At 41.7% G+C, this 23,994-nt stretch overlaps 1 protein-coding gene across 2 annotated transcripts in view; it reads right to left on the bottom strand.

Moving 5' to 3' along the window:
- Positions 1–6,936: 6,936 nt before the first annotated feature.
- morgue (modifier of rpr and grim, ubiquitously expressed) overlaps positions 6,937–23,994 on the bottom strand; it is a 67,837-nt gene continuing 50,779 nt past the window's right edge. Inside the window, exon 6 of one of the 2 annotated variants that reach the window (XM_011314590.1) lies at positions 6,937–7,484. In XM_011314590.1, coding sequence (XP_011312892.1) covers positions 7,368–7,484 — 117 coding nt within the window. In that variant the 3' untranslated portion in view covers positions 6,937–7,367. Of the gene's footprint in view, positions 7,485–22,701; positions 22,894–23,994 lie in introns of those variants that run through there. The other variant, XM_011314591.1, reaches the window with a different exon arrangement.

The following is a 23,994-nucleotide window of genomic DNA, read 5'->3' as shown; positions in this document are numbered from 1 at the left end:
CCGAGATCACACAGGTCTCAGGGTCTCATTTTCGAGTTCACTATAGATTGAATTACTTGAGTCCACTTAAAAATCATATTTTATTGTATTAGAGTAAACCGTTACTCTTTAGTTAGGAATTAATAAACTAAAGTATCTCTAATTGCTGAGATTGAGTCTATGTTTACTCGACCATTCTATCGTACATAACAACGTTAAGTTCGTTACAGCATGTTCGCGTATATGTGTGCGTATGTAATGAAATTTCCAAATCCCATCTTTGATCGAGCTAGTGTACACTGAGAAAAATTTCTACCACAAATTAGTGTGCTATTCACCAACCCATGGGACCAAACCGCCGTGCGTGGCACAGCAGGCATTGGCAAAGTCAGAACCTCGGGAGCCGCGCTCATAAAACCCTATTAGACCCATTATTCGAAATACAATACCCCAATAGCGTGCAGCCCAGCGTAGTCAGAGTGGGGGCAAGTAGCACGCTCGCAGAGGGGCGCAGTGAAAGAGGGAGCGCCGCTCGCACTCCTTCAAAATTTGCAAAACCGCCTAAACATTCGCCTAAACATTCAAATACATTTTCACCAATTCAACTTGAAAAATCCTTAGTTGTCCAGAGCTAATTAAACAAAATCACGGCGGAAGGAATTTGAGTATTTCGTAGTCATCTTATTATTGAACAAGTATCTTATTTCAAATTCAAAAAATATGAGATGTCATTTCAATGATTTTGCCTACTCTTGGCCAGCTTTTTCCATAGGTGCTCAACGGAAACTATTTTCTTCTTTCAGTGTTGGAAGGAAAGAAACTTCAGGAAAGGGTAACCATCGGGTTCATTTCATTTGTAACCGAAATATGCAATTTAGAGTGATTTACTGAACGAAAATTGATATTTTTTAGCAATGCAAAATACATTTAAAAAAATATTCACATTTGTTTATCGGGAATTCAAACTTTTGCGCGGTGTCGGACATAACAATACCCCCCACTCTCTAGCAACCATTCGGTTTCGCCGCTTCGACTATCTGCACACCACAATATGACCCCTTTTTTTTGTAGTAATTGGCCTAATTGGGGTTGGGAGCAAGGTGAGCACGAAGAGCGCACTTTGCCCAGGCCTGGTGTAAAGGCTTAAATGAACTCTGAGTAACAAAATTACCTTAAAGTAGTTTAGATTTATCAGAATAGGTGGTTTGTAGGAGAAACATCTCGCTATTCATAAGTTTCAGCCTTTAGAGGGCTTTGGGTAGTGTTTATTAGGGTTGTGTATAAATGGATTCAAGATATCTGTTTTTCGCATTGCGTTGTACGTTAGCTTGTTAGCTTTGGCTGGGTCAACGTGGATGAGTGTGTTGATGGTGATGTTGTTGATTTTTTTTGAGCTGGACGAAGTAGTCCCTTGTGAGCATTATTATAAAGTTGTCGATCCTGGATATGTTCACTTCATTATAGAGAACCTGGTTGCTGATCATGCGGTGTGATTGTGCCAACCTGTATTTGTTGAGAGCTGCTCCAATGCATTGTCGTTCGAGGAGTCTGAGTTTTTCCCCTGTGGATGCAGCCATGTTCCATCAGACTGGGCAGGCGTAAGTCAGTAGGGGCTTGACGAGTAGGAGCTAGTAGATGATGCGAGTTCAGTGAGAAATGTGCTGGTTATGAAAGAGGTGTTTTAGGGAGTAGAACCGGTTTGTTGCTTTTTTGAGTTGAATGTCGATATGGTTGGAGCATTGCGCGAAGTGGCCGATGTGGATTCAGAGGTATTTTACTGTTAGTTTGGCGGGTATGATTACGTGTTCCCTGGATTCTGGATGAAATGTGTTTATTTCAAGGGAATTTATGCCGGTTTTATTGCATCTGTTGCTTTCCTGGACTGGTCGTCAGATTAGGATAGTTTCACATTTGAGGGGACTCATTCGCAGGTTCCACATTGAGTAAAAGTTGTTGATTTTATTGACCAGGGTTTGCAGTGTTGACTGGATTTTTTTGACGTTGTTCCCTATCACGTAGACTATCAAGTCATCGGCACAAGCAATTGAGTGGATATTGGGTTTACTGTTGAGGCCAAAAGAGTTGAGGAGATCCCTGGTGTAAATAGAGAAAAGGCACGGGGAGTTGACGATGCCTTGCTGGAGTCCTTCGCGGATTTGGAAGTTTTTGCTGGATGAGTGTGTTCCGTCTGCTGTGGCGAATGATTTACTGTTAGTCATATACAAGATCAATCTGATCAAGTTGGTTGGGAATTTCTTCTTGATGAGGGTATAGGTTAGCCCATCTAGCCAGACTGAGTCGAACGCCTTTTCTAGGTCGATCAACGTAGCTCCCACCATGTGTTTAAGGTGGAGGGCCTTGTTGGTGTCTGCGAGGAATCTGTGGATAGCGTGGGTGCTGGAGTGTTAATGTCGGAAACCGCACTGGTTATGGGGAATAATTTTGTTCTGTGTGGACTGTCGGGTGATTAGATTATTGACGACTATTTCGGATATCTTACTGAGGTTCGGTATCAGGCTGATGGGGTGATAGCTAGAGGGATCATTGCTGGGTTCGTCGTTTTTTACCATTGGGTTTACCTGAGCGATTTTCCAGATTTCGGGGAAATAATTCCGGTTAAGGGCATTGGTAATGAGAATGGTAAGGTCCTTGATTATAAATGGAGAGAGGGGCTTGATGTATGATGATAGATGTTTTGATAGGTAGCCTTTTGATTTGCAGCGGTAAACGTTGTGATGGTGGTATTGTTGGATTTGTCTTGTTCCATGGTTTTTTTTTAAGTCGAGCACTTGTTTATCGATGATTTCTCGTGTTGTGGTGAGTTGATCGACTCATAAAAGGTTTCTAGTATAATACTTGCCATTGTTGAGGGGAGTGTTGTCTAGGTGGTTGCTTGAGCTTGTTAGAATATTTACTTTATCCACTAGTCAACGGCCAAATTCTTAAAGTCTCCATTTCTAATTGGCTATATGTATTTATCGATTCCGCCACCGTTTTTTTCTACTTAAACATTTTATTATTCAGTTCATAGACATGGTAAATGGTTTCAACATAGTTTAATCCGTAAATTCATTTAATAATGAATAATGGAAATAATAATAATTATTATTATTATATAACAATAAATGATTAATTTTTCACGCTATATTTTATTTGTTATGATTATCGGATAACGTATGATTTAATTCCACCTACAACACAATACAATGCCACCTTAATAATATATCTCGACGATTACACCCTTAACCCTCAAAATTTTATTTTTATGCTCTTCTCACTTCTTTCTACGGAATTTTGGAAATTAAATTTTCAACTGCCACCTGTATGGTTCCATCCCTACACTTTTATTTTCACCCTTACGACTTAACCCTCAAAAGAAGATTTCATTACCAGTTGGAATTAGATTACCAATCTCCGGCCCAACGTTGGCAGCGGCTCGGCCACCAAGCTTCGGCATGCCAAATTTCGGCCCGGGGCTGGGCTACATCTGTCAACCATGGCTCGGTTACCCGATTTTCCCACTGACTGACAACCAGACAAGGGTCTCTACGACTTTTTTTGCATAAAACAATATGGTAAAAAAAAAAACTGATTGTTTGGGAATTTTATAATTCATATGATTTCTTTATTCAGTTAGAATGCATTAAACTTCTTTGAAATTGTATAAAACCTCATTTTGTTTCCACAGATATGTTTATCAAACACTTGAGATATCGTCAATTGAGCAGAAAATGTTCATTACATCTGAAAAGAATGCTCTTAATATGAAATATCACTAGTATTTTAATAGTTAGGTTGTTTCTTGCGTAATTGGACATAACTCACCACATGAATCTCGCAATGAAATAATAAATCATGGTAAATGATTTCCTGACTGCGTTTCATTAGATCCATTGGACCATTCTTGACTCCGAGAACAGGTTTTTACTGACGACAATGGAGATTATGTTGCGATGGATGAACGTTTATTTTCATCATCAGCTCTGTGTTGCTCGTATTCTTTGCTTATTCGCATTCGATTTAGTTCAGATCTCATGGACTTCTAATATTTTTTGTGCTATATCCCATCGAAAAAATCACATTTTTCTCCAATTATCCAACGAGATCATTAGTTTCATTAAAGCATCGAAAAATAATCGAATGGAGGAAGATACCTACATTTCGTCATGCGTGAAACAAAAAAGCCTGACCTTTCCCTTGTCTGTGTAAAAATACTATTTTCAATACATCTGCACGATAAGTTCCCACTTTGCTCCCTGATAAGAGGAGGAAAAGTGAGTATTTCCTGCTCTCGGATAAAAAGCTGCTGCCAAAGTCGGAAAGTCCAAACTTTCTGTCCTTAGGAGGAACTTTCCCCCCTTACCCGGAAAGCATTCACGTTCATCCCGCTTTTCACACAGCAAAATACGAAGTTTCCTTTGCAGGCATGTTGAAAAATAGCATATGCACCTCGGGCGGGAAAACACTGACTTTCCGCTCTTAATGGACAATATACTATTATTACTCTGTACGCAAAATACCAATTCTTGCACATTATGATGAAAAAAATAAAGATAAACACGCCCGTGTTTCTTAAGAAAAAAAAATTGTTCCATTTTCAAAGACCTCGTTCCCTTTTATTATTTAGAATTTAAAAAGAAGCAAATTGTTACATAAAATGAACTTAGCCAATACCTAACCAACCTACCAATTTTCCAAAAAGGTTTCCCAATAAAATCCTCCCGAGATCGATTCACCCAAAAGAAAATTCTCGGTAATGATTTACCAGAAATTGATGATACAATAAACTCTGAGAAATTTTTTTTTGCACCAAGTTTTAAATGTAATGGCCATATTAGATCCGATAAGTCATTCTTACTGGGCGATTATTGGTCAAAAAAAGATTATTTTTGAAAATTTTTCTAAATTGACTATTATTATTGACTCTATAAAATTATTGATCCTAGCACTCTGCTATTTGAAAAATCACAAATATTCTTATAGTGTTATTGTACATTGTATTAAAGTCATGGTCTGTTTATAATACCGAATTAGTGAGGAATAATTTTTCAAAAATGATGCTATAGTAAGGGAAAATTCTTCTGGAAGAATTTTTTTGGGGAGGAGTTCTCAGAGGGGAATTAAGTCCGTGAACCTTTTCTTTTATATGAGAAATGTTGGAATATAGCCTCAGTCTGTTAAGAATTAATTTTTATTAGTCTATGGTTTCAAAAATGAATCAACACAGAGAGAGATGTTGGATAAAACATAAACATAAGCGATGACGACATGTGGCAAAGGGACTGGAAATCCTTTGTCTGAGGATGACGATTTGTTTAGGGCTCGCTGACCAACGCTGAGGGAACAGCCATTTCTTTCTGGTGCCATTCTTAATCAAGAAAAATTAACGTATTTAATCCACTACGTTAAAATTATTTATGTCAATGCGGCCGGTAAAACGCGTTTCTAACCTCGTTTTGCTCGGATAAAAACGCGTTTTCGGCCACAATGACATAAAATAGCATCATAGCCACGGCGAAAAAAGTGATTCTGACTCATGCGCGTCATAATCCCCGTTTCCGACTCGGACTATAAAATCGCATTCGTCAGATTCCCTTTTTCCGTCCTAGGCGTGAAAAATACTATTCTCTGCCACTCATATTCCATTAAGGTGGTTGTCGCGCGACAGTCTCTGCAAAAAGTTTATCCGCTGTAAAACGGGCCAGTTTAGAACACAATCTTTTAGCGGTATATAGTCTCGCTTGATTGATTGCATTGTGCATGGATAGCTAAAGCATAACTATATATTTTCCATATTAACTATTTTCAATTATATAAATTTATGAATTTCCGATAATTATATTCCGTAAACCAAACGGTCAATCGATTTGATTTTTTTTTCTGTATTTCCTCCCACGATGTATATTCCATGTTTTTTTTTTATTTCTGAAACTGTCGAGCCGTTGATTTTTAAAAAATTCTAATCGGCAAAACTCCATTTAAACACGTCTTAAATCACTCGAATTTCAAAAATTTATATCTCAAGTTCAAAACGGTCAATTGCAAACGGAAAAGGCTCATTTTGTTGCTAATTTTTCAAACTATTCACCATAAAATTGTTAACGAAAACTGTCGAAAAAAAATTCTACGCGAGAACAACCTTAAGACATATCAGTAGAGGATAAACAGATGAAAATCTCGAAAACTGTTCGAAAGACTACATCAGAATTTTCGGAATAATAGAAAATACATAACTAACAAGAAAAAATTGTGACTTGTTGATGATTCTATGAGTATTGATGAAAAGAAAAATTTGTACAAATTAGATGACTTACTCGGGGAAGCGATTGCCTTAAATTTGACGGATTATTTGGCCATTAGGACGAGACTTGCTTAATTGAGTTTGATGCAATCGTCACTGGAACAAAGTGATTAATCTAATAACGTGGAAAATACCAGCTTCATTAATTCTACAACTATTCGTAAAATAAGAGTTTCGTATGAAAACACGAAAAAATATGAGAAGCTCTTTTCTAATGTTTTCAATAATCAAATGACAAAACTCTCCTCACATCATCCTATCTCTTGTCTCCTTGTCCGCCTATCACTCATCGTCTCGATAATTATGCAGTTGGCTCGGCATGATCCATTAATCCAAAAACGATTCACTATTTCTTTATTATTTCGTACTTCCCTCCCCATTACTTCAACCGGTTATCTAGTAACACAGCATAAATATCTTTCTCAATTACTGAAAACAAATCAGCCTAAAATATTGCTCCACCAAATCAATAAAAAAAGTCATGAAATACTTATAAAATAAATAATTCGCTTAATTGCTTGGTCGTCCATACATCTCGCCATATATACCAGCCGTCCTCTGTCTATCAGTAGTGCTGCTTCAGGTGCAGGTAACCTGTTCCTCATAAAGGATATGCATCGCCATCCAAAACGAAAATATAAGAAAACATGTTACGATTATTTTCAAATAAAATGTTTTAATGTTTAGTTTCTGTACACAAGTATCCGCTAATGTTCTTGCTCTTACTCTGGCCCTTAGCTTCAGCCTCAGAGAAGAAAATAAAAAAAATGAACATTTCCGTCTGATGATTACCCGGAGGGCGTCAGTTAAGCGTAGCAATGACTGTATAATTTCGAAAGTCGGCTGAGGCCACCGGGAAACCGGAATACTGCCGGCCGGGAATAAATGACGGTGGTGGACCCCCCATACAGGACTCTCACTCCATTCCAACCATCAGTGCAGAAAATAGAGAAAATCCGTGAGCCGGATAAAAGCTAATAGAGACTACTCTTTCCTTCTTTTTTTTTCACCACTTCACATTTCAGCGAGTTCCTCAAGGTTTTTTTCCAGTTGCATGTTGTTTGTCTTTCGTCGATCTCGTTATGATCTAGGAAGGTGTGACCACATCGTGCATTGCGTACTTCCATGTCCAGGAACGTGCAATCTCCTCGAACTTCTCACGATCATTAGTGTACATCTCGCCAATCTCCGGCTCCATGCAGACCTTGAAACAATCATTTTCGATGGTTTGTTATTTTTTTTAATGCTAAAATAGAATTGAGATAATATGAAAATATTAGAAGAGGATACAGGTGAAATATTGTGAGAGGGTTGGTGGAAATTGAAAAGGAATATTTAGATTTTGAAAGGAAAAAAAACCTGGAACGTAATTTACCCAATCCGCGATTAAATTTCGAAAATCGACTTTTCATTATTGGGCCAGATATTGACTGCCTTCATGTATGTATTCCAGTAATGGTCATATAACTATTGCTGTCATTTTCTCCGTTTTTACTTCCAAGTGGAAGCATTGTAATTGACCGATTTTTCGATTCTCTAATTTTGACTCCAAATGGCCTAGAATGTTATGAAACGTGAAAAAAATGATGTTTATGAGGTCACGTTTGCATGTATGTATGTATGTATCTTATAACGTGAGTTTTCGGTGACCAAATTTACCATACATTTTTTTTTCTAGGTATTTCGGGCGAGGAGGAAATGTAGGTGAGGGGGAATAGCATAGTATTCCTACAGAAAACCCCTCTTTTAACGAAAAAAATATAGCTTTCCAACACAATATTCCGACCATATTTAAGTGCTTTTCGAATAAAAACATTTTTTTCATTAATAAATTTTATTTTCAAGAGTAACACGCACTAAATATTATTTACGATGATTTTTAGGAAATAAATCAAATCAATAAATAGCAGTGAAAACATAGCAACACCGAACTGTAAAAAATGTTTTGTCAAAGTTGTCGCAGAACCTACCGATTGTTTAAATTATTAGTAACAAATATCGTAGGATCACCAGTTTTGAAACAGTAGCGAATAAGACTACGAGAAAAGCTAAGTCCTAAAAAACATTCAGCTCAGATTATGTGTGTGATGAGGATCGCAGCTGTTTATTCATGTGTCCTCCACATGATTCAATTGATTTTTAGAGTTAATTTCTTTTATTCCTATACAAATACTGATAGTTCAAAGAAACAGTCCTAATTATCTCTAATTACCGGGCATCCTATCCTTTTCCAGCTTCTTCGCGAACCTACGTGCCGAACGAGTGGAAAATACAATTCTCAGACCTGAGATTTCCTTATGCGACATCTGGGTACCGTCTGACAATTCACGCTCTCACGGTACTTACGCAAATTGGAAAATGATGTCTTCCTGACGATTCGCCGTTGTTTTTTTGCGACTTTGAAAGATATTAATCATACATTTCTTATAATCTGATATTTTTTTTCAAAATCTTTCTATTCAGTGTCAACAGCAAAGAAACGTCAGGAAAGAATATAACCTCTACATGTGGGCGGAATTTTATGGAATAACGTTTATTTTCACAACAGACTGAAAAATGATTGTCACAACCTTCTTCGTGGATAAAACAATATTATGTATTCTAAATGGAGGAATACTTCGGGGAATGGGAAAAACTCACGTCATAAACTGTTCCTAAAAAGAACCAATAAGTTTTCCCATTTGCTGCGAAGATAATTGAAAACGGTGTGACTTACCACCAGAGAAGGTTTCACGGACCGTGTCCCGTATCTGTATGGGTTCCATTCCATACACGTGAGGTTTTTCGTTCCATTAGGCAGACGGAAAGTTTTCCCGTGCAGGGTTGGGTAAATCGGTGGGATCTAGGGTCTTTGACTTTATACGTATAATACACGTAAATTATGTAAAAAATGTATGAAATGTATTTTCGGGTTTATTATAGTGGACCGGATTTTGAATGCACGTATTTTACGTAAAATACGTTAAAAAAGTATAAAATGTAAAAAATATCTAAATGGTTGTGGAGGTCGAATGTTATGAGGGTGATAAGTAAATGGCTAAATTTCATGAGATTCACTAGGGAGTTATTAAATGTTACTAGAGGCGAGCGAAGTGCGTTCCATTAAAATCATGAGTTATTCCACAATTAACAACGTAAGTAACGAATCACTCTTTTTTGAAATGGTATGACTATTGTTATTGAGCTATTAATGTATATATTTTTCTATATAAGAAGCAGTCATCTTCGAGCAACTCAAATGCAACAGAGGATGCAATCGACTTCGCCCTCGCGCAGTTCTTTTTCGCATGCAACATTTCATTTAATGTTGTAGAATCTCCACATTTCAAGAATTTCATTGGCCTCCTACATCCTAGCTACAAAATCCCCACCAGAAAAAAATTGTCAACAAAATTACTGGACAAAGTACATCAGAGCCTAGTCCATGAGCGAGTGTCATTACGCGGTTCACAGGGCGTTCCGCTCACGGATGGCTGGACAAACTCAGCAGCTAATACCAAAAATGTCGTTTGTACCATTCACACAGTAAATTCCAAGAGCATATTTTTGAAATCGTGGGATTTGACGGGAATAAGTGAAACGAAGAATTGAGGAAAATTGTGGATGAGGCTAAGTGCCTAGCACAAGAAAAGTTCAACATCGATGTTTATGCAGTTGTATCGGACAATGCATCGGCCATGGTATCGATGGGAAAGAAAGTAGACGTATGGCATACTACTTGTCAGAGCCATAGTGGTAATTTATTGGCAAAGGCTTTTGTCCCTGAGATATTCACAAAAAAGGTGAATAAACTTCTACGTGAGTTCAAAACTCCCGGAGCAGAACATGAGTTGAAGCAATTGGGAGGCTCCAGAATTATTCTGGCTTGCGAGACTAGGTGGTGCAGCTATCGAGATGCGTTTAGATGTTTATTGAAAAACTTCCATCTTATGAATATACTCATCGATGAACACAAAATTCAATTGAGCGTTGAAAACAAGAAGCTGTTGAGAGATCCCGCTTTCAAGACCGAATTACAGGATTATATCCTTCTTTTTGATCCTATCTGTCAGTTGATCAATGTTTGTCAGAGATCGAGCTGCAGTCTAGCCGATGGTTGTGAGCAATGGTTGCAATTGATTATGCCAGCGGTTAATGATGAATTACAAAAGCTGTTGGAACGCCGTTTGAATAAAGTTTTAACACCTATTGTGTTGGCTGCAAATTTTTCACATCCCCAGTATCAAGGTAAGCGCTTTGCTCATGACAAGATGAAGATGAAAATGGTCGAAGACTTCATTACACAAGAGCTAAAAATGCGTGAAGCCACGAAGTAATCCGGACTAGTTCAGTATCAGCAAAACACAGGTATTTTCTGCAAATTGCAGAAAAGAAATTATACAACGCCTCAAACTTTTTCGACTGCAGCTGGTCCATTTTATCTTGAACTGGTAAATCTGGCAAACAAATTATCTAAAATTCCTGCATCCTTCGCACAGATTGAGAGATTATTTTCATCGTGGGTTTTCGTTCACTCAGACCTGCGTAATCGTCTGATAGTTGATCGCTCAATGAAACTAGTTAACATTTATTATTCTTTAAAAATGAATGAACTGTATGATAATGACGATGATTTGATTGATTGGGATTAATTCGTTTTCATACATCTTATTAGTAAATAAAAATTATACAAAATTTTTTTGGTGAAACTACACTTTATTTGAGAAGAATATCCTAATAACTTTCTTAGCTTAGTTAATACATATCACATTATGTTGCACTCATCAGTCACATACCGTTGCTCAGTCTAAATATTGAGATAATAGAAAATGTCCTTCAGCTTTTCAAATTGGTCTGCTGCTAAATTATTCACATTCTTTGGGTGTCCTTTCATCTTTGGTACTGCTGCAGTCAATCTCAGTAGTTTAAGAGCGAGAGAAGATAACTGAGGATGTACAGATGAAACAGGCTGCCAATAGGCTAGCCCATTAGTGTATTTTTCTAGTCGTGAAGAGCCAAAAATGGTGAGAGGTTCTTGGAACTACCCGAAGGTTTCCATTCCTTCTTCCTCAAGATGATCGATCAAAAACTCCATCACCCTCTGCATGCAAGTTTGATCCTTTATGAAACGCTTCCCTCTGTACACTGGATGAAGAAGGTTTGTCACCAACATTATTGGAGACAGAAATTGATAAATCTGATATCGAATTCCATCATATAAAGGGTCATCGTCTGATTCCAGCATCAGCCAATGCTTGGTTGCATCAGCAATCATAGTTCCCTCATGGCATTTTTTCATGAGAGTGTGAAGCGGCTTCAACATTTTCAATGTTTTATTGACCTGCTCCTCAACAGATTCATCAATCAGGATGTTGATTACTTCTTTCCCCAACTTCAATTTTCTATTCCCCATAATTTGTGTCATAACTTGGAGATTATTGGTAAAATTTGAGAGCAGGTTCCAATTTTTATAAGAGGAACTGTCTTGAAGATCGCTGGAGACTCCCCCTCGCAGTATCACTTCCTTGTCTAATCCAGTTGTCATAAATTCTTCGCGTACATATCGTACCTTCTTCTTCAACTCTGCGTCAAGAATACTCATTTCTACTGATATAGCGAATGAGCTATTGCATTGTAGTAGCCACACCCCTTCAAGAGATTCTCTTTCAATTAGCTGAATGTCTTGATCGGTGATAAGAGCATATACAGAAACTCCAAACTTCGTGGTAGCCAAATGAATTGCTTCATTGAATATTGCTGATACATCCAATCTCATCCTGTGAACATCCCAAGTTTTTAAATAATCTGTCTTTTGCTGAGATACCAAAAACCCAATTACGTGAACCTTTGATTGAATTTCTGTCTCTGTAATGCTCAATATTCCTTCCGAAGTGGGACGTACTGAACGATTGTCGGTTAGTTCAGCGGGGATGTTATCTAGCAAATGCCCTGAGAGTAATGTTGCAGGAATTGGTTTATATGAAGGACGTAAGTGTGCTATGAGATCCAGGAACAGGTTTGATTCGACTGCCTCAAAAGGAATATTACATCCATAAATAAATTTCCCAAGACCACTATCAATTTTTGCCTTGTTGTCTTCTGAGAGATAGTCAATATATGACCCGATCTTACGCTTTTGAGGTTTCTCAGTTTTCAAGTACTTTGCGCATGGAGGGCAGGAAGCCGGAGATGTTTTTTTCTCGATCGATACCGCGGATGGGAACTGGATGTTCGAATTCTCATCTGGTGATTGATTTGATTTCTGTCGATTTTCAGAAGGACTTGAAGAGCCTCTTGCCTTTCTGCATGTGTTTCTATTGGGGTAAGCAGTGATTTTAGCAATGACACTAATTTTAATCAATTTGAACCGGAGCTTTTCGCACTTTAATATCAAAGATTGAATATAGATTGAAATCACTCACCTGTGAATTCTTAGTCTCTCCTCTGCAGTATTGGACAAGTGATCATTACAAATCAAGCAGTACGCCACTGTTTTTCCATTCAATTTTTGACGCTCGAATGTGCCATTCTCTCAAAAATTGTAGAGTCGTCGTCGACCTTTTTTCATCATTCAATTGGATGGACGAATTGACTACAACGAAGTGATGTTCTAACTAAATTACAGGACACAGTTTATTTAATCGGCATTCACATGTCTCAGGGGGAAATGCCCAACTGATTTGGGGGTTATGATGTCTCGCCGGGTTACTAGGTTCAGGGTTGGCGTTTGACAGTGTGCGGAACGGGGAAAGGCACTAAAGGGCATGCGCAGAGTATTTCCCACTATTACCACAATCGGAATATCGGATACATGAAATACCTAGCATGTCGCGAAAAATATAAAATTGACTTTTCATCGAATATCTTAACTCTCGTCAGTGCAAAAACATGTAAATTACATGCGACATGGCGTGACGTATAATACGTGTTTTACGCTGTTGTATAAAATGTATATTACGTTTGATACGTCTGAAAAGGGTGACGTAAAATACATGGTATAATACGTGTAAAATACTATGTATTTTATGTGACGTATTTTACATGCCCAACCCTGGTTGTGGGGTAACGGATGACCCAGCCGATGGTGTTGGGGTGGAATAAGCGTTGGGAATCGAGTCGATTCCCGTAGGCCCGATCGCACGTGTCTCTATGTGAAGTAGCTCTGGTTGTGACTCGCGATGAGATTTCTGTTATTAACAGCATCCCCGCTTTGGGGTGAATATTAGGTGGGTGAGAAAGGTTTCCGGATACCAATGTCGCATGTGCCTCGAGATGTTTAGTGCCCTGCGGGGTGAGAAGGATTCGTAGGTAATCTGTGTCTCGTTCGGGGTCGAGCCCTCTTGGAGGACAGTGGAAAACGTGTGAGGGATGACAACATCCCTCCGCGACAGACCTGGGGCGTACATCCCCAAATAGTTTTCGCGTAACGACGCCGCAACAGTTGGTGCAGAAGGCGGTGGAAACGAGCCGGCGAGGAAAAGGAGTCACCCTGGGATTGCGCCTGCCGGACTATGCTATTGTCGTAAACCAGGACACAACGGCAAGGAGTGCCAGGAACCGCCCACCACCTACTGTAGGTGGTGTGGAAGGCCTGGAAAAGAGAGGAGACTGCCAGAAGGAGAAGAAGGCAAGAGGCCCCTGGATTCCGGAGTTTGGGAAGAATGTCCTTCGGGACATCCTCAAGGCGATGGATCAGGCGAAAAAGCCCCAGCAGAGAAAAAGGGGATTGGAGAAGCCGCCCTCGGAGACGCCCAAGGAGACGCCGAGGACTCCACAAACCTCTAGGAGGTGAGAGGAGGTCAGGGCGAGGAGAAAAAAGTTGAGGAAGCGGCGCCGAAAGGCTTAACGCCTCACCCTGAATCCAGTGTAAAGAATGGAGGAAACTCCATCCACGGAAAACAAAGAGAGACCAATCTTAGGCAGACTGATGTATTCTCAGACGGCCATTTTTTGGCATTTTTTTTTTATGTCTCCTTTCAGATTATGGTTTTTTAGGGCTAAAAAGAGAGAGAAGTGGAAAAGACCACTGCACTTGGCCAACCGTCAGTAAGATACCGAACATGCCCGACGGTCGGTATTCTCTATTACCGACGGAAGAGCGAGCCCGAAGTAGCCGTCGATAATGGAGGAATGTGTATAGTCGACAGAAGATAGTGACGGACTGGTGGAAAATCCATCCCATGGTACGCTTTCTAAGAACGATACGACAAGATGGAACCACCATGTTTGAATTAAAGTCGAGTTATGCGAATTAAAGTAAAATAAATTCGAGAGAGAGTGCAGATAAAGGACAAAATTCAAATACCCTGAAGCGAATAGATGGAAAAATAATAAACAAGATTACATCTGATCGAAACTGAAAAAGGAAAAATAATTCCCTAGTCGAACGAAAAGAGGAGGTAAATTCTACCCGCGAAAGGGTATAAAAGAAGTTGTAACTGAGAAAATTTACTCTTTTCTTATCGAGAGACGCACAGTTACACCTCAGCAGAACTCGAGCAGTAAGTGGTAGCAAATATGGCGTCAAAAATAGAAAAGAGACATCCCCTAATGATGGAGGAGTGGGACTAGTACACGCCGAGGGAACCAACCCGAAAAGAATTCCCCTGGACAAGGCAGGAGGTTCCAATGCCTCCCGGGGACCATAACTCGGGATGAGCAACGAGGCACCCAGAAGAGGAGCAAGACCATAGAGGACTTCTCGGAGTGCGAGGAGAAATTGGAGAAGGAGGGGCTGGAAAGTAAGAAATTACTGCTAACGAAAGGGAAGGTTGTGCACGGAAAAAAACTCCCTGCCAAAACCTCCAAACAGGAGGACGCTAGTGCCGTTGCATTAAGAACTCCTGGAAGAGACACGAGTACTCGTGGAGCAGGCTCGCATTCTCGGCATACGGGATGAAAATCCCACTCCTCGAGCACGAGGTGGACCGGCAGAGAGCAAAAATGGAAGCGGTCGTAACAGTAGAAATGTAAGTCGCGCCGTAACACCCACGGAAGAGATTCCGGGGGTAAAAGTGACGAAGGCAACACCGACAGCAGTCGCACTATTGGCTCAGGTGCAGCGCCCCGAGAGAGAAGTCAGAAGGCGGATAGGCCCGATAAGAGACTACGAGGAAGGACTTGAGGACGATGGAGAGAGAGAGAGGGAAGGTCAAGTCCCCGCAAGGGTAAGGCCAGTCTTGGAGGGACGGACGGACGGAGTCAGCGCCATCAAAGAGACAGAGATATTCGTCTGATGAAGCGAGCGACTGCGAGTACCGTCCTCACCGAGAGAATATCTTCAACACTCAAAACGCACTAGAGACATTAAAGAAATGGGGAGTACAATTCTCAGGGAGACCTCATGAGGATGTGGAAGATTTGAAATTCCGAGTAGATGACGCGGTGAAAACCCTCAAAATCCGGGCAACCAATCTGGTAGGAATTCTTGGAGGAGTTAGAAGTGGCACACGCTTTACAAAATTGTGGTGCCTCTTCAGGGAGGGGTGAGGGTACTGGCTATGCCAGACCTGGCACCAGTCGACCAAATCCAGCTGGACTGAAGTGCCATAACTCAGGGATGGGCAATCTCTGCTCTGAGAGCAAGTCGTGGTCCCGACCTCTATTAGTACATAGGTACAATAGGATAGACGAAAGCTTATTGTGTCGGGTGATGGGCCTTTATGACCCAAGTCGAAAAGGGCCTTCTCCTCAACTGAAATCAACCAAAGTGGGGGTAACATTTAAGAACAGGAAAAGAGGAGAAATATCGCTGAAGAAAAGGAAAAGCGGGGAAATGAGTCAAAAATGGAAAATGTAGAATTTTCTTCACCATGACATTTTTATTAATTTTGAAAGCAGATGTTACACATAAAATGTAAAGACCGGCTGTTTAATTTCAGAGGCAAGGAACAAATTCCACATGGTCATGTTCCAGTGGTCCTGCTAATCCCTTGAAGAAAATTAAAAAAAAAATATTATCTAAAAAAAATATTTCTTTTTTATATTCAGAATTAACATTAGCCAGTCAAAACTGCAATGTTTGGGATTTTTTCCTTGACATATTTTTCATTAAGGTCGATATTGGACCAAAAAATTTAAAAAGCAAGCTGAAAGATGTCATTAATTCGGGAAGCTAGATTTGAAGAGTACCTTCATATTTATTTCAATGACCAATACTTATCTCCATATTCAGAAAAGTTGTTGTCCATGTGTGGATATTTAAATTTCTCTTTATATTAAAAATTTGGATTTGGATGAGGTAGGAAGGGGAACAGGATAATTCTCCATATAATTTTTGCGAGAAAAATTACTGAAAAAATGGATAGTCCAGACCGGGACTTGAACCCGGGACCTTCCGATTATGCATCGGGTGCTCTCCCCACTGAGCTATCCGGCTCCTAGCCATTTCTTCAATTCACTTTTACTACTATTTGGCAGAGACGTCATGGGACGCTCCCCAATACGGGACTGTGAGGCCCCCACTACTGTCCCTACTATGATCGTACTAGGATCCTTATAATTGGCATGGTTATAAACTTTATTGGATTCCTAACTCGAGTTTATGACTCTGCTCCGAGCTACTTGAAGGTTGCCCATCCCTGCCATAACTGATCAGATAGGACACTCCTGGCGCCTATGCAGAGAAGCCACAACAGTCTTCTGGTACGTGTGTGGCAGAAAGAATGTTCACTTTTCCCAATGCCCGAGATGCAATCCGGGAAACGTCGAGTCGGCCGCGTAGAGGACACACATGCCGGAGACCTTGAAGAGAAGAGAAGAGAATTGAAGAAGAGCAAAGGCTCCCGGACACTGCGGACAGAGAGCCAGTAGACCAAACGCCAAGGTCGACGAATACGGCAGAGCCAAGGGTCAGCAACCAGAATGAAAACCACATACTAGACCCTGGAAAAAGCTGCTGGTCAGAGAAGATCTCAATGTAGGAGACCCTCAAGTGGTGAAAGAAATATCCTTAAGAGTGGACGGAAGAGAAGTCGAGGTAGAAACACTTTGGACGGCCACGCTATCCGAGGACTTTATCCTATGAATATACTTTCTGAAAAAGGTCCGAATGGTTATCGATTTCTTCGACCAGTCGTGGTTCTTTCGGGTCAAGCCTAGCGAGTCGTTCGGATTCGTAGCCGTCGAGAGAGCCTGTCACATAACCATGTGTAACGGCCTTAGGACGCCGGAAAAGGAGCAGCATCAGAAGTTCCAGCAGCTGCTGGATGAAAAGATTCCGGCAATCGAGGGAAGTCCCACGATTTCCAAGCTGGCGCCACACCGAAGGTAAAAAATATATGGGTCTGGGAAACCGAACAGCAGGAGGCCTTTGAGGCGCTGAAAAAGCATCTCATTCTCATCAAGTAGTACCGACGCCGCTGGAGAGATATCGAAAAAGTTCCAGACAAGTATCAAAGTTGGAGTATCTCTGACAGACGGTTATACCACCGAAAACCAAGAGTAATTGCGTTTGTGAATAATAACGATCTGGACGAGTGAAAGCTAGTTCTTTCTCGAGAGTTACGTCGTGCAGCTATCCGTGAATGTCACAATACACCACAGGCCGGACACCAAGGTGCCGACACGACATGTCATCGCCAGGTCCCCAAATACTAGTGGCCCACGATGTTTGAGGACGTGATTACATACATCAGTACGTGTCACGAATGTCAGCCCTGCAAACTGCAACAAATGATCCCGATGGGACCTAAGGGACCTTGAGCAATTGAGCAACCCTAGTCAAGAATATCAGCAGATATGATGACACCAATATATATTAGTCACCCAAAACTTCTTCACGAAATGTATAGACATCCGTCTGTTACGTATAGCAATTGGCGCAACGATCTGGAAAGCAATAGAGGAGACAATCATCTACCGATGGGGCGCTTCTCGCGAACTGGTGACCGACAACGAAACCGAGTTTATAAATAAGGACGTGAAAGAGCTCGCGGCTTCTGCAAATATGAAGCATCGAACGACCCCACCGTATCACCCGCAAGCGAACCGCACCGAAAGAGTTAATCGGTCGCAGAAAGTAATAATGCGAGCATACGTAGAAACGGATCACCGAGAATCAGAATGTCACTTGGAAGCCTTTAGATTCGCGTACGATACAGCACGACATAGCTCGTTGAAAGCTTCACCGGACTTCGTCAATCTGGAATGAGAGCCGGAACCAGCCTATTCATTACGAAGAACCCGGGAAGGAGATGTGTACATTCAAGATACGCCCACAGAATGCTGGGTAGAACGTATGAAACGCCATGACACTCTGCGATTGACTTTCCGGTACTTATAACATATAACTTATAAATTGCGCCGGAGAAAAGGAGAATTCGAGGTGGGAGAAGTAGTTCTAGTTCAAAACCACGAATTATTGAATGCCGCGGCACCACCCAGCCTCATTGGACGAACTGTTTAATAGGCCCCTGGTGGTAACGGAAAAACATTCCAGGAAACTTCTAGGAAGTCTCTGATTTAGCCGGCTGGAATCAGAAAGGCGTTTCCATAGTGGACATGAAAGCATACAAGGGGGCCTTAGAGAACCATCCGACCGAAGGGCCCGAAGAAGAACTTCTCCAGGAGATAACGATCTGAACCGACGGGTTTCGAGATTTTCTCGTTACTAATAAAAGTCACTAGGAAAAGTCCTAATTAGTAGGCAAAGATGACTCCGGTTGAAAGAGCCAAACGAAAGATGATGAAGGCATCGTACGATTGCTAATTAGGTCGCTCCGAAGGTGAGTGAGACCAATCACATAGTGGGAAGAAATGTGGCAGGGTGAGACCATGTTTCGGAACACTATGATGACGCTGACAATAGCTGCCGCCTATTTTGGAAATTCACCCAGCTGAGTCAGGGAGTTCAGGGCCGACGTACAAGCGTTCCAACTGGGTGATTCCAAAGGGCACCGATTTCGATTTACACCAGAGTTCAACGGCTAGGTGAAAGGACTCGTGCCATCGAGATCCCGTCGAGCTGATTGGTGGTTGTGGGGGAACGGATGACTTACAGACGCCGAGAGGTTGAGACTAGGGAGAGAAGGCCGTGGGATATCCGGAGGCAGTCGGAGTTGAGCGCTGGTGTCGAGCAGATGATTTACCAGCTCGACACTAGTTGGTGGCAGTAATTCCGGTTGGGGTTATGATGGGTACGCGTTCCCGATCCTAGATTGGGATAGCGAGAGAGGGGCCGCTTAAGGGTCCCCAACGGGTGAAATGGATTACTTTGTGGCTGCGGAGCGAAGGCTTTCAGCCACGAAGACCCAGCTCCAGGGTGAAACTCATGGTGTTGGGGTGGATTAAGGGTTGAAAATAGAGTCGACTCCTGTAGGCCCGATCGCACGTGCCTCCATGGGAAGTAGCTCTGGTTTTAGCTCGTAATGAGATTACTGTTACTAAGCATCCCCGAGTGGGGTGGATATTCAGTTGTCGAGAAAGGTCTCCGGATACCAATGTCGCATGTGCCTGGTGATGTGTAGCTCCCTGCGGGGTGAGAAGGATTCGCAGGTAATTTGTGTCTCGTTCGGCTGCGAGTCACCCTGGAGGACAGTGGAAAACGTGTGAGGGATGGCAACATCCCTCCGCGGCAGATCTGGGGAGTACCTCCCCTAATAGTTCTCGCTAAACGACGCGGCAACAGCGACTGAGGTCAGTAATTAGAGTTACTCCGACGTTGAACCTCGGCAACTCTACCGTGTCATGTTGATGCTGGTTCGGCATTGTAAGACTCGCCACTGAAACATAGCGCAGTTGATGAACTTCCTTCGCTGCTGGATTCGTCAGGTTTCCCAAACCTGCCTGGCGCGCAATGGTGAGCGATAGATACGAAGCCAGAATAGTTGAAGGATTATCCCGGGATATTGACCCGGGAAAAATCCTCTTACAGACGATCAAACAACCGTTTAGATCTTCGCCATATGGTCACTATCACCCAAAAAAGGAGGAACAGGAAAAATCGATATCGATTATTTATGAAATATAAAAAATAATTATATATAAAATTAGCGATACATCGGTAAGTTTATGATAAATCAAATACCGATCTACCAAAATTTCCATCCTAATTTTGGGAAAATTACACATAAACACGGTAAAATTAGTCGCTAAAAATCTCAATCTTCAACTTATTAGTCGTTTCAGCCCGATCGAACCATTAGTACCTGAAATCGAGCTACTTTTGTAAATTTTCTTTTTCTTTAATATCTCAAAAACTACTACCGGTAAGGAGGTTTTGACATCAGTTCCAAGAGCTAGCACCAGGAGGCAGGTCATTTCGTCCGTCCAAAATGTGTGACTTGCCATCGGCGTCGACGAAAACAATTATTAGTTGAGTGGCTCTCGCGCCATAGCTTTAGCCATTATATTAGACATTTATATCAAATATATTTTTATTATTATAGCGACGGCAGAAGTCACGTGGGTATTGTGAGACTCCAACGGTCATGCAGGCTAAGCAACGCTCAGTTGGGTTAGTACTTGGATGGGTGCCCGCTTAGTCACACCTCTCGGCGTATAGACTGCCAGCGTTAGGCACGAGTGTAGAGAGCTGCTGTGTTCACCGAGTCAGTGTGACTGATGAACACAGCAGAATCCCTGCATTACCGGCCGGCTGCACTACTGAGGTTTTTCATGGTTTCTCTCAGTTCAAGCCAAATGAATGCAGTAAGGAAAGTCGGCCCATGACACCGCAAAAACAATGAGAGGATAATAGGAGAGGGTAAAGGCTAAGACAAAGAGGTGCCTATCGAACCATGAGAAAGACTATGGTAATAGGAAAAGGAAATGTAAATAAAAAAATAAAATATATTTTTATTATTATATTTCCTTACAATTGTCAGGCTGAGGAGACACTAACCTGTACACCATTCAAACCAATCGATTCTCATTTATTTTAGTTATAATTACCTACAAATTGGTAACCACGACGAGTTTGGATTCGATATCAACGGCTTTCGTGGCAAAATTATTGTTATTTCTGACATACTACGTGTATTATTTTGTGAACGAGCAGGAAATTGCGCATGGAGCATGGAGTCATGCAGCTGGCGGTGCATTTCAGTTTGGCCAACCACAGGACAATCTAAGCCCAAATGCTCCAATTCCCAAATGCTCCGGTACAAGTGGTATGTTTCAGTTTGGTCAACAACATTCATTACTTGCCATCACAAATGCTCGAGAATCTGGCGCACAAAACTACACTCCTACCCAAAATACAATTTCTGCTATTACACCGCTCAGCCTACCCCTATTTTTCAGAAAAAAACCAGATATATGCATTAATCAAATTGAGGGCGTCTTTCGTTTCCGTAATATACGTTCAGATACGACAAAATATTACAATGTCATCTGAAGAACGATTATCCGGGTCAACATTCCGGCATATTCGTCGAACTATTCTAGGTGTTATCCCTATCGGTCACGATTGGGCGCCATCCAGATTTTTCTGGAAAACATGACGAAAACTAGCCGCGGAGGAAGTACGTCGACTCCGCAGACTTTCGGTGGCGCGTCACACAATACCGAACCAGCATCAGTATGTCTGAGTAACTCGGGTTACCGACTTCAGCCGCTGTCGCGACATCGTTTCGCGAGAATTATTCGGGAACGTACGCCTCTCGCGGAGGGATGCTGCCATACCTCACACGTCTTCCACTCTCCTCTAGGGTGGGTCGACCCCGAACGAGACACAGATTACCTGCGAATCCTTCTCACCGCGCAGGGCGCTAAACGTCTCGAGGTACATGCGACATCGGCCTACGGAGGCCTCGCTCACTCACTTAATGTCCACGCCAATTCGAGGCTGTTTAAGTAACAAAAATCTCATCGCGAACCAAAACCAGAGCTACTGCCCACGGCGGCACGTACGATGGGGCCTACGGGAATCGACTCGATTTCTAACCCTCAATCCACCCCAACACTATGAGTTTCATCCTGGAGATGGGTGTCTGTGACCGGAAAGGTTCGTTCCGCAGCCACAGAGCAATCCATTTCACTAGTCGCATAAGCGTCCCCATCTCTCACTATCCCCATCTAAGACCGGGAATACGTACCCATCATAGCCCCCAAGAGGAATTATCGCCACCAACTCGTGCTGAGCACCAAAAACATCCGTTCGACACCAGCATTGCATACCGACTGCCTCGAGGGCTTCTCCCCCTAGTCTGAACCTGTCGGCGTCTGTGGGCCATCCGCTATCCCATCGCCACCAATCAGCTTGACGGGATTACGGAGGCACTAGTCCTTTAACCTAGCTTTTGGTCCCTGGTCTAAATCGACGGTGCCTTTTGGAATCACCGAGTTGGAACGCCTGTGAGTCGGCCGTGGACTCCCTAACACAGCTGGGTCGATTTCCAAAATAGGTGGCAGCCATCGTCAGCGTCATCATAGTGTTCCAAAACATGGTCTCACCCTACCACGTTTCTTCCCACTATGTGATTGGTCTCACTCACCTTCGAAACGGCATTATTGGCCGTCGTCCGATACCCTAATCATCTTTCGTTCGGCTCTTTCAGCCAGCGTCAGATGTCTCTGCCTACTAATAGTAACTTTTCTGGTGACTTTCATCAGTATCGAGAAAATCTCGTCATGCTGCACATCTTTATGCAATGACATTCGAGCGTAAGTCCATGATATTCTGGGTATTCCACCTGAGAAAGATATAAAATATCCACACATGAAAAATGCCCTAATGAGTCGCTTCTCCGAATCACAATCACAACATCTGATCAAGTTTCTCGCCGGGTGACACTCGGGTAACAAAAAACCATCTCAATAACTCTTAAAAATAAGACTTCATGCGAGCAACACATTGACTGACCCTGCCCTGCGAGCTTACTAGCTACAACGCACGCCAAATAACATCAAGAGTATCCTAGCCAGTAAAACAACAGTAGACGTTACCGAGCTAGCAAAACTTGTAGATCAACTGATCAATGTTTGTAAGGTTAGTTCAATTATAGCAACCAGTGTCACACCACCATTTGCACAGTCGGATTCTGTTGAATCAAGACTGCACAATTTCGAGAACAAAATCTTGAACATCAATTCAACGCTAAAACTCTATAAGGGAAATTCAAAAGGAAATTATCACAGCAATGAAGTCGCTTAAGGCCCGCTTGGAGGGATTTCTGCCCCACATGTCCCTAGAAAATTCCCTAGGAAACGGATCAAAATTGACTGTTTACGGCGTTACTAACTACGACCGTATTATTGGATGAAAAAATCCAATTTTGGTGGTAAAAAATCAATCATTTATTTCGGTGGGTCGGAAAGTAGGTCTGGAAGGGGAAAAATGAATGAAAGTTTTTTTTTAGTGATCGCAAAATCACATAAAAAAAAACACTATCGTCGCCCCCTGTGCAAATTGCCACACCGTGGCACACTGTCAATATGGCGTGGCTAACTGTCACTCACAAGAACACTTATTATAATTTTTTCACACACTGGATACTTCTCAAACCTAATTTCCGACCCGTGAACACTAATGCCTATTTTTTTTAATGACTATTTTTTTAAGTTATTCCCGGAACAATATGACGGCTTCACTCCGAGTAATTAGTAACGCCGTAATCGAGGCGATCAGCTGTCACCATTTATTTTTTACGAATACAGCTGGAACCCGTGGGATGGCGCCACGACAATCCGAAAATTCATAACAGAGAATTGATGAGTTTTGAAGATTATTGAGTGCGGTAGATCAGGGGCGTATTACGATGGGGCCCCACGGGTACCAGCCGCTAGATGATCTC

This window comes from Fopius arisanus, unplaced genomic scaffold, assembly GCF_000806365.1.
Source record: "Fopius arisanus strain USDA-PBARC FA_bdor unplaced genomic scaffold, ASM80636v1 scaffold00175, whole genome shotgun sequence".
Lineage (NCBI taxonomy): Eukaryota > Metazoa > Arthropoda > Insecta > Hymenoptera > Braconidae > Fopius > Fopius arisanus.
This window is presented reverse-complemented; position numbering and strand designations above follow the sequence as displayed.